Here is an 18,377-nt window from a genome sequence, read left to right as displayed (position 1 = left end):
CGATATCATTATATAGCATAGCTGCCTCCTTCAGGGATGGAAATAAGGGAATAGGAAACGGAAATCGTACTTTAGACTTCGTTCAATCCTAAAAGTTACAGCCAAGCTATAACAATGCTCATTGTAGCCCATACTCAACTCCATTTATATGTTTAAAATCTAATATATATTTGGTACATATACCACTACCATCCGGAAGCTGGCTAATAATGCCGTTAAGTATCATACAAAAATCTCTTAGCAAAACACGGAACCGTCAAATTGCCCCGTGAATAAAATGTTTTAGATCGCTTATGTACATTTAAACACGTGCAAAATATGGGGTCATATTATTTTAACAACATAAACGCAATTAAATACGTGATTACAACTTACTGAGTGCGTGTGTGTCCGTTATCATTAGAAATGTTAGTCCACGGTACTACAATGTATTAGGAAAGTTTAACCATATAGTTATCAAGGCACTTATGGGGCCAGATACTTCCTGTTATAGTCGTTAAATGCTGCAGAAACTAATTAACATGACGCTACTACACTTAACAACCGGACACATTGTGGCAAAACGTATTTATTTTATGTAGCCTATGATTGTAATAGCATACATAACATTATTACAATCCGGTAAAGGACAACTATGGAAAATCACAGATCAACACGTTATGTAATTTTCATTATTTTATCATCAATACTGTATCATTCGTCAGGGAATATACAGCAGACACAGCTTCTGAACTTGGAGGAAGACGTGTTGGAATTGCAAGCAAAGTTTGTGAATATACGCAAGGACTTGCGCCTGGAACGTATAGACAGACAGAAAATGATTGACTCATTGAACCAAACAATTTATCAGTGTACGAGTAATTGCAAAGGCACCGGAGTTGAAGAAAAAGCAACTCGCGATTTTAAAGAAAGAATTGGTCAAACATTAAATAAATCGGATTGCAATGATCCACATTATCTTCAAATTTTGCGAAGATCTTTCCAAGCAGAGAAAGTAAAACGACGGGAACTTGAGAGTAAACTAGCGGAGACTGAACATAAATATTCTGAATTAGTGAAAACAGTAAATACTTTTGAAGAGAAAATGAGGAGGCTCCCAAGACATGATTATGACGTTGTCTTGTCTAAGATAAGAGATGTTGAGGCAAAGCTTGAGAACAAAGTCAACGTGATCGAAAACAAGTTTGTTGAGTTAGCCTCGAAAGTTAAAAACTTGACGAGCTTTGAGAGTAAGCACGGTGCACGGAGCGGTAAGTAATTTTTTTAAACAGTTTTCATGATTAAATACTCGTTCGAACAGTACTCTAGCAAAGAGTGATGAACACAGTGTTGAGTTATGAATCTTTTATCTGTCAAAAATTGTCTTACCCGTTGAATGGTGACGGTCCATCAGTTCTTTCTCAACGTGTTATACTGCATTAGTACCTGGGAATACTAACCAGCCTGATCAAGCATGCATATTCAGATTAAGACTACTAATGTTAACGAGTGTCAACTAGATTGTTTTATCACCAACATGTTTCACCAACATGTTTCACACTGATCAGTCCTGGTCCATTTGAGAGATTTGTTAATTGTTAGAATGCGTCACAGTTCCGACTAGTGTTATTGCTACGTCGCAAAATAGTGGATAGGTGATCGTCACCTGACACTGTAAGAGTATATGCAAGCAACCGAAGAGAAATGTATCCATTTACAAATTATATATATATATATATATATATATATATATATATATATATATATATATATATATATATATATGTATATGACTGCTTACCCTTTTCTTGCAAGTCTTTATAAATCGGTTTATTTCTGTTTGTTTCATTGATGGTGTTGTTCATGTTCTAGACAGTATTCTAAAGAAGCGTATTGAGACATAATTACAGCATTCTCTTTCTAGGTAACCATCTATCAAGATCATGAAAATCTGTATAACCTTGGGTTTCCTTTTATTTCTAGTCGATACTTATGAAGAACAGGTATTCTTTAAAAATTTATTTCCGTTTATAAATGAATCTAACAGCAGAGACTATAATACCTTAAGTAAAAACACCGATATTTCGTTATTAAAAGGAAGAGTAAGATGTATACAATCAATACCGCCTGATTTTGCTTCATATAAAATCTCTCATTTTATTAATCAATCATTTCACTAACAATTATTTGTTTGGTTTTTCTCATCATTATCGATCGTAAAAAATATTAGTAATACTAAACCTATTTAACAACACCAGACTCTCCCCGTTCCATAGTCCGGTCTGTCACTCAATCTGTCATTTCTATGCAAATTATGGTTCATATAATATGATGATTGGGTCCATATGCTCATCCACAGTTGGATAAATGTGAGCAACAAGCAAGCTGGAGAACGATTTTCCTAACATATTGCCATACATGAGTTTTCCTCCGGCTTTATTGATCATTTGTGTTTTTTTTATATCGGTTTTGTGTTGATATTTTCTTTATACAACACGTTGATTTAGTGATTCGAATTCAACATGCAATGCGTTCTATGCAATTTAGTGACTTAGAATTTGGTTTATATAATTAAGTAACTAGTCTATAATAAAGGAACCCCAAACAACTAGTCTTGCTAACATCCGTTCTAGTTTAAAAAATAAGCACAACTGTGCAGAGTCACCTCGCAACGAAAGAATCATAGGTGGATAAAGTCTTTGCGTACTAGTTTTCAGATAGTAAAATGACTGCGAACACCACCTTCTAGTTATCATATTAAAATAAAAAAACAAACAAGCAATGACCTAGAATTCCTAACACGCAATCTTGATATTAAAGAAGAAAATGCCACCATAGACGCCGTTGCGGATCCATCTCCGTCAGGATCTGGAGGCGATACCCCTCCAGTGAGATAAATAGTTTTACAAATGATATATGATGGACAGCAATTTGTAAACATAACATACGTCTAATTCAAGCCTACACCAGACATACTTTTTTCGTCAACGTCATCGTGAATACAAAACCAATCAGGATAACTATTCATTCATTCGACAGGTGTTAATTCGGCACTGGTACTTAAGTTCCTTGAACACAAGTTGTATATAGTACCACCTTTAAAGGAGCTTGTTTCCCAAGGCACATATGCAATAACATATAATATCAATGTCCAGCCTCTAAAGTTTGTAAATTTTATTTACAGGAAAATGTTCATTGCTAGAAATAGATTTTCTTGCAAGGAACAAGCGATAATATCGGTATAAATCGACCGGTTTTTCACTGATCACAAGGCTGTATGAGACTGATATGTAAAACTGTCACAAGAGCCACCGAAACAACAAATATTCATCACACTAAAGTACTTATGGGAGAAAAGTGTTGGACTCGCCTTAGGGTATTCTGTGACAATTCAAAACAAATTACGCGCATAATATATATATATATATATATATATATATATATATATATATATATATATATATATAGAGAGAGAGAGAGAGAGAGAGAGAGAGAGAGAGAGAGAGAGAGAAACATTCGTTGTTGTCTTATTTAAAATCTTTACTTAATACATTTTATTATAGAGGGGAGCTCTAATGCGGTGGACACGGGTCTGGGTGGAAATGTCGTAGTTAATTGGACAGATCATGATGCTGGTGTTACACATTGCCAGATGGGCTGTCCCTTGAAGCCTATCATTCTGCTGAAAAAAAATCTTTACTTTCTTTTCAATTCAATATTTATGTATGGTAATTTGCCAGATTATCTCCACCCATTTCTAATCAAATACGAACTACTGCCCCCGCTCATATTTTGGGAGGGACCCGGTAGATAATTCAAAGTTCAAAGAAACTAAAATTGACTTATGCCGTTATCAAAATGCATGGGCAAGATAGCTAACTCAGTTCAATTAACCAGGTGCGTCTCCTGTATCATTTGATTTTGCATATTGTACACACAAATAGTAAATGTAAGGCATCAGATGTATCATAGGGTAAATTTAGTACCTAATCCGTCGGTGTTGACAGCATAAAATTAGGTTATCAATCAAAAGTCACAAGGCAATTGTGGGATTCTATAAATTAAACATAATGATACGTGAATTACATAATAATATAATAACATATGGTAATGAAATGTTTAATGACTAAAAGGAAATACAATTAGGTTTACTGTGAGAATAGATTAGTTTTCTCGGACAATGGTAAACCTATTTCGTGTTGTCATTTGCATACTCATGAGTGGCCCAACCATCAAGACCTCTTCAGGTGAAGCTTTGTCTATATTGTCAAAATGTCGTGGTGGGGCAAGACACATTGCACTTAAATGAAACAACAAGAAGGAAGAAAAGAAAGTTTTCCTTGAATCATTTCAGTCACAGATAACAGGTAAGGTGTGTCCGAGGAGTCTGATATATTATACAAGACAACGGACAAGGTGTATCGGCTGTGTCTGAAATGTTAGACAAGATAACGGGCACTGTGTTTTCGAGGAGTCTGATATATTAGACAAGACAACAGACATGGTGTGTTTGAGGAGTCTGCTATATTTGGCAAGACATAGCATACCGTGTGTCCAAGGGGTCTGATATGTTGGACACCACAACGGGGACGGTGTGTTTGAGGTGTCTAATATATTAGACGAGATAATTGGCACGGTGTGTCCAAAGAGTCATATATATTAGACACCACAAAGGACAAGGCGTGTCCGAGGGGTCTGATATATTACAAAAGGCAACGGACAAGGTATGTCAGGGGGAAGTCTGATAAATTACACACGACAACGGACAAGGTGTGTTCGAGGAGCCTGATATGTTACACAAGGCAACGGACAATGCGTAACTGATGAGTCTGATAAATTAGGCAAGACAATGGGCGCGGTGTGTTCGAGACGTCTTATAAATTAGATGCGACAACGGACAAGGTGTGTCCGACGAGTCTTATATATTAGACAAGACAACGGAAAAGGTGTGTCGGGACACGATGTGTCAGAGGAGTCTGATATCTTAGACAAGACAACGGATACCGTATGTCCAAGGGACCTGATATGTTAGACAGGGTAACAATCAAAGTTTGTATTAGGGGTCACATATAACAGATAAGGCAACGGGCAAAGTGTGTTCGATGAGTATGTTATATTAGCTGAGAGCCAATACAAGGTCTACCCAATAAGTCTAATATATAAGAACAAGACAAGGTGTATCAAAATGAGTCTTATATATTGGATATGACAATGTGCTTCTGATGCTAATGTCTGGTATATTGAACCAAAAGAAGTGTAATTTGTCCTCAACGATATATTTTTGTTACTAATCTTGTAAAATCTTGACAACCGTTCCTTTTAGATCTACCTATCTTAGTTGGCGGCTGATCCGCACGGATACAAATGGTGTTATATGTGAACAGTTTATAATATTTTGTAGAGACAGATGGAAGGCTGTAGCTCAGTTTGGAACAGATTAGTACAATTACGATTGTTTTCCTATTACTATCTGATAACAGCTTTATTAATTTTATTTCTAAACGGTTGCATCAACTGTTCTTAAAATTTGCTCTTTATGGCAAATGGAGCATTTAAAAAAGTCACCATACCCCTCCTGCTGCTATAATTACAAACGATATCATTTATCTGCAAATCCTTCAATGCACTGCCATAAATGTCACGATGATGTTGCTCATCATCATCATCTTCATCATCATCATTGTGAGCCGCACTCATAATTGAACATAATCCGCCATTAATAAGAATTGCAACATATAGCAACGATAAAATTTGTTTTATAAATGGCAAGATTAAAATGAATTTTTAGATGAAGTATTCTGACAGTGCAGAGGTCGATATAAAACTAAAATTTAGTTTGGAAGAGACTAAAGCAGCTGCATACCTTTTACCAGCACCATCAAATCGCTCCGGTGGCTTAGTGGTTAGTGCTTCCGCCTTGGATGCGGGAGGTCACGGAATCGACCTCCGGTGGAGTCATACTAAAGTCTTATATAAATGATACTAGCCCCTGCCTCGCTTGGCGTTTAGCATTAAGACGTTAGGACTGCTGGGACTGAAGCATTATAATATGACTAGGTGGGACATTATGCTACATGTCTGAGGAGATGATGTCCAAGTGCAAGACATCACTATAAACTACCACAGTGCAGACATCATAGCGATATTACTGTAAAATTGTTAAAGCTACGTTAAAAATCCAAATCACACACAAACACACATACGCACACTCGAGCACTATCACCTAAAGAGTCTCTGGTAGTTTCCTTCGGAATAATTCAGTGCCATAATGTTGGTGTTTACTGTTTATCAAAGCTGATCTAGCATTGTTAATGGACAAAAATAGTGGTGTCAGTATGTTTGCAAATTGGTACATGGTCTGTATATGGGGATGAAGTGGGTTTTATTGCAGTGGCCCAGGGACTGGTCCTTAGTGTAAGTACGACAAATATGTTATCTTACTTTGCCTTAAATCACGTAAATTGCAATGTTCTTTAAGACATCTTGCTTTAAGTGCTTAGATCGGCAAAACCATAAAGAAGGATAATGTGTCATATTCATTAATTTGCAGTCCTCCTAGTAAATGTAATCGAATGCATGTCGGTAAGAAATACGACCCTTGAATATCCACCAACCAATCAAGCTCTAAAACGTACGAAAAGAGACCTCAATAACTCTCAGTATGTATGTCTGTCTGTCTGACTATATGCCTCACAATGAAAGAAAGAACAGACTTATACATGAGATGTATAAGGTATTTCTTGCTGATTGTTAAAATCTCATGATCACAGCCATAACCCATTTATATGAAATCACAACATTATAGTAACCGTAGACTTGTAGAAAACTTTGAAATGGTGGCTACTGCACGCAAAGTTGCTAGTATGGGTACAGATTGCATACAATGATTATGATGGTGATGATGATGACGATGACGATGGCGATAAATATAGTATCACCAATATGGTTGTGCTACTACCGCCGCTCATACTGGTAGCAGTGATTATGGTAGTGCTAAGGCTGATGAAAACAAGATGATAATATGCTTTGTCTGCTGAGACCATCGGCTTTTTATTTTTCGTTTGTTTTAATTGATGCGACATTATCTAAGTAAAAGACCTATGCAGACAATAGAGCATTGTCTCATTATCATCATCGTCATCATCATCATCATCATCGTCATCATCATCATCATCTAATGGAATCTTTTGATTTTTTCTTTGTAATGCTACTGAGTATCTATATAAATACATGTGCTGGAAATTATGACATTCATCATTCTTAGAGCTGTTGTTATTAATATTATTATTATTATTATTATTATTAGTATTTTTATTATTATTATATTACAGAAGTCCCATCAGTTGTCCAGTCACCAGATCTTGTTCGTAAAGAGATTGATCCGCTTCCTATACAGTCAAATTCATCTTGCCATGTTACAAATCATTGTACCAATCAACAGTTTCCTTCCAATCCATGTGCAGTAATCGTATCACGTGCAGAATGGGGGGCACGTGACACTGTCTCTGTCAGCCTTATGCGTGAACCTGTCAGCATTGTTTTTATTCACCATACAGTGACTCAGAGATGTGCGTTCTCGTCGATCTGCTCGAAGGAGGTGAAGAAAATACAAAATTACCATATGGATACAAAAGGTATCTTAACCAATATTCAATAATCTCGCCTTTATACATTTCTTGGAGAAAAATAATCTCTATAAATGTCACAGTAATTTGATAAACTCATTTTTGAAAGGAGTAGAATTAACACTAAAGTACAATTCTGAAACAGACAATATATTTTAGATACAGAAGCATGAATTACCTGTTTATGTACAAAACTCGTAGTACAATTTATACCTCGCTCTAGTTGTTGTAAAAGCTGAAACATGTTATGTTATGTTATTTATTTATTTGTCCAAAAATGATATCAGTTTTATGTTGTTCACACAGAGGCGTAGCTATGATATTTTGCGCCCGGGGACGAACTATAAAATTGGCGCCCCAGCCCCCTCCCCGTTTAATCACATTTTTGAATATTATCCTTGTTTACTTATTATAATGTAACGTTGTAAGCCTCATTTTGGCGCCTCTGTACCTTGGCGCCCGGGGACATATGTACCCCCCTGCCCCCCCCCCCCCCCCCCGCTACGCCTCTGTGTTCGTATGACCATACAAGGTCACTAATATGCAATATTTGAATTCGTTCACAGTTTTGCTCTAGTTCTCTCCCTTGTATATTGCTGCATACGAATTTAATAATGTTACTTCTTTTCTCACCACAAAGAACCCAAATGAACCAAACGAATCGATTAATACCTAAAGATTTCATTCAAACGTTTAACATATTTTTAGGATGTATTATGTTTGCAATAATTTCACCTGGCAATGTTCATCGAACAAGCAAAAGTAAAGATCATGTAGGAAAGAAAGCACAGTCAGGGAAGAATTCACTAGGATTCTATTAATATAACGGACTTTCTACTTTAAATTTTGAAAGAGAGCGAATCAAAGTTTATTTATATTAATTTATCTTGTGATTACACTTTTTTCCTCGAGTTTTACTCGGTGATATATGTTGATCCAGAAATGCTAAATTATTGCATTAAGAGCATCATATATGTTATGTTATTTTATTGTACATTTGTCCTCTACAGTGTGCTTTAACAATTTACAACTCTGCCCCAGTAACCCACTTGTGAACGGGCAACTTCGGAGAATATATGCGAAGATTTGACTGTTCCAGTAGCCTAGTAGTTAGAGCGTCTGTCTTGGATGCAGGAGGTCGCGGGTTCGAACCCTGGCCGAGTCATACCAAAGACGTATAAAAATGGTACCAACAGCTGCCTCCCGAGGCATTTAGCATTAATAGGTTAGTGTTAGGCATATTGGGTCTCGTGTCAGGATAATGAGACTGGGTGGGACACCATGCTACATGTATTATGCATGATGCCCCAGCGCAAGACATCACTGTAAAATTCCACACTGCATACATCGTTGCCATATGACTATGTTATGTATATTTAATTGATTGTCTCTTAGTTCAAATTTTCTTTTATTTCATTACATGTGATTGTAATGTAACATTGTTTGCTGCACTGTACCTTTTCCCAATTGAGTTCAGTTCTGTTTGACCTGATTACCTTTTTCATTTGTTTTAATATAATGTATGTAATCAACAAATAACCTGATTTTTCTCTATGAGTATGTGCTCATTAAATGAATTATTATTCAGGTAGACAAGAAGTGGTAATTATGTTGATTAGGGTCATGGTTTTGGAGATCTCCATGTGAATTGTATATTTTATTGCGTAGTAATTAAGAAGGTTCATTAAGAACATTCTCGGAGGTTAATTTCCATCAACATGGCACATCTGTAAAGTAAAATACAGAATATTAGATGATCAAATTAGTGATGCCGTAGAAAGGCAACTTATGAAAACGGATGAAAGGGTCAGTGACACTGAAATCGTCGAGGGAATGAGGAATCAAGGTGTTACTGAAATTCACATTATTCGTATCAAAAGCGGCACAGTAATGCAGGAAACGAACACTATCATACATACCATTAACACACAAACACTAACTAAGGTAGTAAAAGCTGGCTTCTTGCAGGTTAGAGTTGAAGTGTATATTCAAAATCCTCTACGTTATTTCAAGTGTCAGAATTACGGTCACCACGAAGAGAGATGCTCCGATAGCCCTGTGTGTTGCCGATGCGCAAAAAACAGCCATCGAGAAGCAGACTGAGGCGCGAACCCCCACTGTGCAAAGTGTGGCAAAGGTCACTATGCCGATTCTAAACACTGCGAGACCAGGAAATTTGAGAAGGTGATCCAGAGGGTAAAAAATACGTCAAATATTCCCTCCCCAAAGGCCAGAAAGATGGTCGAATATCGAACCAATCTTCATGGCCCAACCTTCTCAACTGTTGTAAAAACCAGTCCAAAGACAACCAAGGATGGTCAACCTCAAACTGATCTACCAGATTTAACAGCAGCTACTAATATTCCACACTACAAAGCACACAAAATCACAATATCCACACATATAACTTTCAACAACCCTGCAATACCTAAGTCGCCATAAAACAAAAACAAATGAAAAAACACAGGCAGCAAAAGGGGTATAGTGACCCCATTAAGGTACACAACTGGTTTAGCGACTTTGACATCACGGACGCTGAAAAAAATGCTCCATGTTTTCTGTGTGGCTCAAGACTTGAAAACAAAAAATTTAACCCGATCCTTCTTCCAGAAAAATAACCACCTTCAGTGCCCCCGCGAAAGGTCTAACCTAGGTCCCTTATATCTACTTTAAACGTATAATGAAGAACAAGATCATACAATGGAACTATCGAGGACTTAAAGCAATTACACTGATATTCTTCTGCTCCTTAATTAACATGATCCTTCAGTATTGTACCTGCAGGAAACTTTCTTGAAAGATAACGGATAACATCACACCTAAAAACTGCTATATGTTTAACAACTACTATATAAATGGTGACAGGGCTCTGGAAGCGTTACTGTTGTTGTGATTAATAGGGGTCCTCACAAACACATCCGTTTAAACACACTTACAAGCCATTGCTGTAAGTGTCACCCTACACCGAGTGATTACGTTTTGTTCTATTGACTTACCACCAAACATCAAACTAGTACCAACATAATTAGACAACCTTGTTTAACAACTTCTTGCGCCCTTTGTGTTATTCGGAGATTTTAATGCCCATAACATTGTTTGGGGATTCAAATCACACAAGAGACGGAGGCCACAAAGTAGAATACTTCATCTCTAGACACGATATTTGTCAATATAACACCAAATCACCGACTTTTTTTTAAAGAACGTAAACGAGCATCATGGAAGAAATGTTTCTTTTTTAAACTCTTGTTCCTCTGTTAAGAAAGTTTGGAACTCTATCCTCAAAATAAACGGAAAGAGAAAACACAATTCACACCGACATCTGAAGCTGAATAATAACAATTTTAGTTCACAACGTGACAAAGAAAACATTCTTACTGACAGTTTCTCTACAGATTCCTCATCATATAATTATTCTGAAGCCTTCCAAAGATTAAAGCATCACAAATGGAAGTCATGTTTAAAATTCACATCCAACAACAAAAAAAGTTATAAATTACTGTTCTGACTATCCGATATTATGGAGGCTTTATACAAGGCCCGTTGATACATCCGCTGGGCCTGACGAAATACATTACCAGTTTTTGAAACCCCCTCCAAAATCATATTTAAGATATCTTTTGAAAACCTTCAATGACTTATGGATTACTGGTAATGTACCTAAGATTTGGAAAGAAGCAACAGTAATACCAGTTCTCAAACCAGGTAAAGATAACACAGATCCTATCAACTATCAACCGATTGTACTAACAAGCTGTCTATGCAAAACAATGGAACGAATGATCAACTCTCGGCTTGTATGATAATTGGAAACTAACAATTTAATATATTCTTTCCAAAGTGGCTTTCGTTATGGCCGTTGTAACAATGACCATTTCGTTAAACCGTCAAATATTTATTCGCGACGCATTTATCAAGAAGGAACATTTAGTAGCGGTTTTCTTTTAGAAAAGGCATATGACACGACATGGAAGTACGTGATATTAAATGACCTGCAAGATCTGGGTCTAAAGGGTCGTCTGCCCTCTTTCATATCAAACTGTATCTCAGACAGGGAATTCAAGGTACGAGTGGGCTCTTCCCTCTACGCGCGATCAGTACTACAATGTGCTTGACATGAAGGAACGTTTTGATACAATAAACACCACTTGCATTATAGAATTCCTGAAAGCAGTGAACATTTTATTCCTATAACTTGTATTCCATCACCTTTAGCGTTTTTATGTAACAATTGTACTGTGTCTTTTTCAATAACTCTTCATCGATCTTTATTAACATATACCATTTACATCCCCCCTTTGATCGGGAAGCTTTATATATTGCTTTTAACCATCATATCGTTTTACTTTCAACTATTTGGTTTTGATACCGCTGGTCCATATTAAACTTTTTAAAATTTTCAAACGATCGTACATGCAACTTTTTTGTGGCGCTAAATAGCCTAACAGTGCTGGTGCGACTTTAAAATACAATCAATCAACCAACTAATCAATCAACCAACTAAACGATCAATCAATAAATCGCTTAATTAATCAAGCAGTCAATTAATCAATCAATCAGTCAATCAATCAATCAGTCAACCAAATCAATCAATCAATCAATCAATCAATCAATCAATCAATCATCCAATCCATCATTCAATCAATCAACCAATCACAGCTGCGTCCATAAATATCTTGCATGCAAGATTGTATATTTTAGAATATGTCCTAGTTCGATAATGTGATGAGGATATGTTTCTACAGTCATGTAATACTTACCAATCACCGCTCCAGAAGCCTAAGTGGATAGAGCATCCACCTCGGATGCGGGAGGTCGCCGGTTCGAACCCAGTCGATTCATATCAAATACTTATACAAATGGTACTAAAAGCTTATCGATCGGCATTAGGTTATAGTTAGGACTGGTCGTCCTGGTGTCAGAATAGTGTGAATAGGTGTGACATTATGCTAAATGTCTGCAGCATTTTGCACCAGTGCTGTACATCATTATAAACTGCCACACTGCAGTCATCGTAGAGATATGAATGAAAAATTGTTAAAGCTACGTTTAACATCCAAATCACACAGACACACACACACACACACACACAGATAACACGTACAGCTGGATATATATGTCTGTCTGTCTCCATGTATGTCTGTCTTGTCTATATGTATGCATGTGTGTTGATTTATAGGTTGATATAACTTGTTCCTTACAATTATGATTTGGAAATATACTACATTATAATGTGCAACTCCTATTAGACTACAGCGCATGGTGCCCTGGCACCAACTATATCTGTAAAGCCTTTGAAAAATAAGACTATTACATTGGTGACATGTCAAAACACCAGTGAACTGCGAAACATATATGTAGCACTTGAGCCGACTGAGTTTTCAATCGACAGTCACAATAAGGCCCATATGAACAGAGAAATTACAGGCCATTTAAATACTGTGTATGTGAAACCTTCGCCTACCGTTCTGTTGTTTTAACCCTCTGACAGGTAAACCTTATCGACAGGTACACGAAGTTTTAGTTCCAAAATAGCTTTGTTTTACATAACAGCTTGCTGTCCAGAGTTGTAAGCTTCCTTGCGTTTATCTGTTTTCCGATGTATGTCTCTTCCAAAGGAGCAATATTTTCCAGTATCGTTTGTTCTTTCTGCTAGCAATTGTAATTTTAAAAGATGTATTCAAGGGTAGTTAAAAATGAGTCCTTACATCTTTCTGATGCAAACAATCGCACATCCTCAAAGAGTTAGCAACGGCTATTTGTCATTGTAAGCATTAGTTATCATAAAGAAAATAAGTTAAATACAACAAAAGTCCAACCTCTTTTTCATTACTTTTTATTTTGTTTTACAACAGGACTATCATTGCTTTTTAATTTTGTATTCGTTTTACAATTGAAAACTTAAACCCGTAATCGTCAGTGTATACTGTGCTTTTATACACTTATACTATCTACAAACCTAACTTGACTGAAAATTCTTAACACATTGATGGCCGAGTGGTCCAAAGCGCTCTCTGTTACGGATCACTGCAATCTCACCTATGTCTGCGTGGGTTCGAGTCTCGGATTCGGCTAATGTGGGTATGTCAGAAAGCTTACCAATAGTTTCTCGTTGGTCGGTGGTTCTTTCCGGAGTTTTCCCCGGATTCTTCCTCCACCATTAATACTGGCCGCCATGTATAGCACATCGTGTGTTACAAAATGGCGTTAAACCCAACAACAACAACTTAACACATTGAACAATATGACAGAATATTTTATCTATGATAATAAAGCAGATGTACTATGACAAATTTACAAAACCAAAGATTAATTGTTGACAATAGTTTTAATTCATTCAGCTGAGAATTTGCTCGAAACAATATTATTATATATATTATAGCGTATGAAACTCACATTGGTTTGAGAAATCGGCAGTTTCCTAGGGTAATTCATGCATCAATAGTAACCTTGATCATATGTAAAGCATACAGCTTGCAGCCCACTCCTCTAATGGTTATTCTTAGTCACATATACGATACACCGGGTCATAATATGCAACGTCTATGCATCTTTATAGAACGTTTAACGTAATAAATATTTATTTCTATTTCAGTTGCACTGGTCAGAACGAGCCTTCTGAATAGGTTAGAATGTGTATGCCAATCTTATTGAGTATAATCGAATACATCAACTCTAGTTAGTAAAGTATACAGTGTAGGTGCATATACTGGTCATACCAAGCCTTCCGAATAGATTAGAATGTATATGGAGTGTAACAATCTAATTGAGCAGTACCGAAAAGCATCAACTCTTGTTAGTAAAGCATAAAATGTAGGCCGCATTGACCTTATTTGGTTGTAAGGGTACAGCTGTAACATATATGCGTCAAATTATTTCGTTCTGTGATTGGAGATCATATATCAGTGACATGAAGTGTAATATAAAATTTCGACCCGGTAACTGAAGTATTAAGCATACGGCGAGAGGGTTTATTGGTGCTATAAAAATGCATTTAGTTTTGGAGATGCATCCACTTACCAAGATTCATGGTTCTAAGCAGGGCAGTGTGCATATAACATGTCAGTATAGTTCCCCAGCTTATGAAAGTTTTGCAAAACTTAACCATCGCCAAAACAACACGAGACTTATGTTGCAAAGTTGCTTTGTCATTGTAATAGCGTGGGTGTAACAGTAATGCATATTCTCGTCCATTTCATGATACTAGCAAGAACAGTGTCTGACAAGTGAACATAAAATAATATTTCGACTAAATCAGTGAAAGTTAATATATTGGCCGTAATGACCTGCTTCTGGTATGTCGGATTAGTTTTCCTTGAGATGCGTCCTTTGTCCACATTTCATGGTTCAAGAAATGAGGGTATGTGTGAAACATGCATAATTGTGAACGGTATGCTATAATTACTGTTTTCTACGGGTTTTGTACCATTTATCTTTTCTTTTAATAGTTCAAGCCTGAACTCCAAACCTTTATTTATTCCTGACTTAGCTCCAAACGAATTTAGGCTGAATCTAGTTACTAATGTTTCGTTTTGTTTAATAAAGTTGGCTTCTTTCAAGTTAGGAAAGTAGTAACACGTTTCATTTATTATGCCGCCACATTCAAGGGAGGGAACTCAATGAATGTGATATGATGTGATTTGGATTTTAACGTAGCTTTACCATTTTCTTTCAGTCATATCGCTCCGATGTTTGCAATGTGGCAGTTTATATTGTTGTCTATCACTGGAAAATCATGCCGCAGACATGAAGCATGATGTCCCAACCAGTCATGTTATCCTGACACCAGGCCGACCAATCCTAACACTAACATCTTAATGCTGAGCGCCAAGCGATCAGCAGTTAGTACCACTTTTGTAAGTGTTAGGTATGAGAACTCAAGCAATACTATGAGCGAATTAAAATGTTTCCTATTAGTGAACGTGTATAGTCACGAGAACCACAAAGCTGATATCATTTTTGAGCAAATAAATGAATAATATTCCGAACCTTTTATATATCACTTGTATCATCGAAAATACGGTAGCTTTGAATTGCAGTGCACTCGCTATATTCGTTGTTCATTATATCCAGTAATTCTCAGTATTTTAATTTGATATTGGTAGTAACATGAATTATGCATTGCTCAAAGCTAATATGGCTCAAAGTGCTTACGTTTGATGCGCTTTACTATTCTTTGTAGGGGCCCCGAGTGGCCGAGTGGTCTAAAGCGCTCTCCGTCACGGATCAGTGCCATCTCACCTCTGTCTGCGTGGGTTCGAGTCTCGGGCTCGGCCAATGTGAATATGTGAGAAAGCTTGCCGGTAGCTTCTCGTGGGTCGGTGGTTCTTTCCGGGGTTTTCCCGGGTTCTTCCTCCACCATTAATACTGGCCGCCATGTATAGCCTATCGTGTGCTGAAAAATGGCGTTAAACCCTATAACAATAACAACAACAACTATTCTTTGTAACCATTGGAAACTGTATCAAACTCGAATTGATCGAGTCACGCATGTATGATTAATAAGAGGTAAGGATTTGACCGCCTGAGAGATGAAAAGAAGAAATAATAAAGCACGCTGATGTATGTCTCTGTTAGTTTCTGACAATATGTGTCATTGCTGAGAACAACAGCGCAATCTGCGCTTTCGATTGCGGGTTGATTGGGGCTCACATTTCGGTGTATGACTAGATCTGTTGAATTTTTTGTGTAAAGACTTGAATAATTGTTTTCTTTAAATTATTCCAACGAACATCCCTTTTTAAATCCAAATCCCTCTCTTATTCATAAACCTAACAATACGTCTGTATTATGCCTCTCATGAGAACAGCCTATGCATGTATGCAAACCGTTTAATAGTGAAACGCAGCTTGTTAGCTAGTTCCCCGCCTCGGCCACCAACGTCAGTTAACATGCGGTCCTGACGATAATACAGCAAAAAATAGGATCAACGTGCATAACCCTGCTGATATTTCACTAATATTGCTTTTGTCTATTCACAGGCTGGGATGATATTGGGTACTCGTTTCTTGTTGGTGAGGACGGAAGAGCCTATGAAGCACGTGGATGGGATCGGGTTGGCGCTCACACGTATCGATGGAACGACGTCGCCATAGCCATTGCCGTCTTGGGAAATTTTAACAACGTCCTTCCTAGCGAGCATGCACTCCAGGCTATCAATAGTCTCATAACATGTGGACTTCGTCAAGGAAAAATGAAGCAAGATTACAAGTTATATGGCCAAAGAGATGCTACCCCAACAGACAGTCCTGGACATATGTTATACAATCTGATTAAAACATGGCCACATTATAAAAACACGCCGCCTGTCAGAGATAACAACTAGTCAGGGAGGCTACCATCATTCACATATAATGATCTTTTCACCTTCATTTTATATATGCATATATCTTCAAACAGATTTTGTATTAATTATCACAAGTTTGGTCATATACTAGTTTTCATGAGTGGGATATTGCGTGGGCTATATATTGCCACGTATCAAGCAGATATTTACCATGATATCATTACTGTTAAGACTAGTATAAAAATTGCTGCAGGTATGAAAAAGCCACTAGAATGACAACTGCCACTAGTATGACAATTGGCTCAATGTTATATACTGGAAACTGCCTGCTATCTTAATTTTAATTGTTGTATATGTGTTTGTGCGATGTTAAAAGCCACATGACTTGTTCTAGAATAAAAATATTGGCTGACAGTTAATATGTTTGTTACACCATTTTAAATAGCAGTAACAATGTCTCTTTGGATAATATTTTTATTACGACGTGTTTAATAATCTCAGGTGTGTACTGTGAAATAATTTAGCTTTCCTCAACATTTCAAATTATCATAACCTGTGATTCTTATATTAACTTAATGATAAATGCACCTTTAGTTACTGCCTTTAAATATCATTTGCTTATCCGTATTTTAAGTTGTGTGACATGTGGATTGATCGAACACATGCATTTTAAACTATATCACTGTTTAAAGAAATGTCAGAATGTTGTAGAAAAAAAAAAAAAACAGTAATAACGATCCTATACAAGATACGATTTGGAAAATATTTTGAATGATATTGAAACGCTTGAGAAATGTTTATTTTGCGGCCCCACCATCATATCAAGTTAGTTATATTCATCTGTATATGACCTTTTTCTCAGTTGTTCTCCATTAATCCTGACATTTGTTAATACAATACGTATATAAAATGTAATGGCTCGAGGCACACTCGCATGTACGTAGTATGCAGAGTTTGCATGTCTTGCAAATCATGTTTGATTTTATGTATTTATTGAATCGTGTCGATAAAGTGCTAATTTTTGAACTTAAGTCCTACAATGTAAGACCAACATGATATCAATGCTTTGGGATTAAGACTAAACCATGGTGTCTGTTCTCCGGTCAACTGGCGGGAGAATTACAAGTGAAATTTTGAAATTTTCCAAAATATTTCAAACATGTTGCAGCCGATATTGACACTTTAACACAAACTACAGTGTATTTACCCTTACTATCCGTACTATGATTTTGGTTTCCTGATGGAATCAAATTCTAACAGTTACAGGCGATGCATTTTCAATTTATGTCTGAAAACATTTCCGTTATTTGAATGGTGATATTAGCCGAGGAAAGCCGACATCGTTTACAGATGTGGCAAGATTATTTAATGAAAGGAAACCATTTCGACACCTTTAGGTCTCTTTGGACACTTGGGCTGCAAATGAAGATCCGACTTCAGGGCATGATGGAAGTAGAGTGGGGTGTCCAGAGTCCCCCCTCATCTAT

At 36.8% G+C, this 18,377-nt stretch overlaps 1 protein-coding gene across 3 annotated transcripts; it reads left to right on the top strand.

The window, feature by feature from the left end:
• Window positions 1-489: 489 nt before the first annotated feature.
• LOC149783397 (uncharacterized) lies at window positions 490-17,304 on the top strand. Of its 3 annotated transcripts, none has more exons than XM_089931628.1 (4): window positions 490-1,250; window positions 7,311-7,613; window positions 15,280-15,471; window positions 16,586-16,722. In XM_089931628.1, the coding sequence occupies exons 1-3, from the start codon at window positions 635-637 to the stop codon at window positions 15,420-15,422; spliced, it is 1,062 nt and encodes a 353-aa protein (XP_089787754.1). In that variant the 5' UTR covers window positions 490-634; the 3' UTR covers window positions 15,423-15,471; window positions 16,586-16,722. The 3 variants fall into 3 exon arrangements, with proteins under 3 accessions (XP_089787754.1, XP_089787753.1, XP_089787752.1); XM_089931627.1 differs by having other exon boundaries at window positions 491-1,250; window positions 15,280-15,460; window positions 16,586-16,724; XM_089931626.1 differs by lacking the exon at window positions 15,280-15,471 and having other exon boundaries at window positions 526-1,250; window positions 16,586-17,304.
• The last annotated feature ends 1,073 nt before the right edge of the window (window positions 17,305-18,377 follow it).

This window comes from Sinohyriopsis cumingii, chromosome 14 (genome assembly GCF_028554795.1).
Source record: "Sinohyriopsis cumingii isolate HCF-2022 chromosome 14, ASM2855479v2, whole genome shotgun sequence".
Classification (NCBI taxonomy): domain Eukaryota; kingdom Metazoa; phylum Mollusca; class Bivalvia; order Unionida; family Unionidae; genus Sinohyriopsis; species Sinohyriopsis cumingii.
Note: the sequence above shows the minus strand (reverse complement) of the source record. Positions and strands in the feature narration are given on the sequence as shown.

Bases quoted from the DNA above. Each gene is read 5' to 3' on its own strand.
- LOC149783397 (XM_089931626.1), top strand. From the start codon at position 635: ATGGAAAATCACAGATCAACACGTTATGTAATTTTCATTATTTTATCA. The intron at 1,251-7,310 runs GTAAGTAATTTT...ATTATATTACAG, and splicing joins TAAGCACGGTGCACGGAGCG to AAGTCCCATCAGTTGTCCAG. The intron at 7,614-16,585 runs GTATCTTAACCA...GTCTATTCACAG, and splicing joins TTACCATATGGATACAAAAG to GCTGGGATGATATTGGGTAC.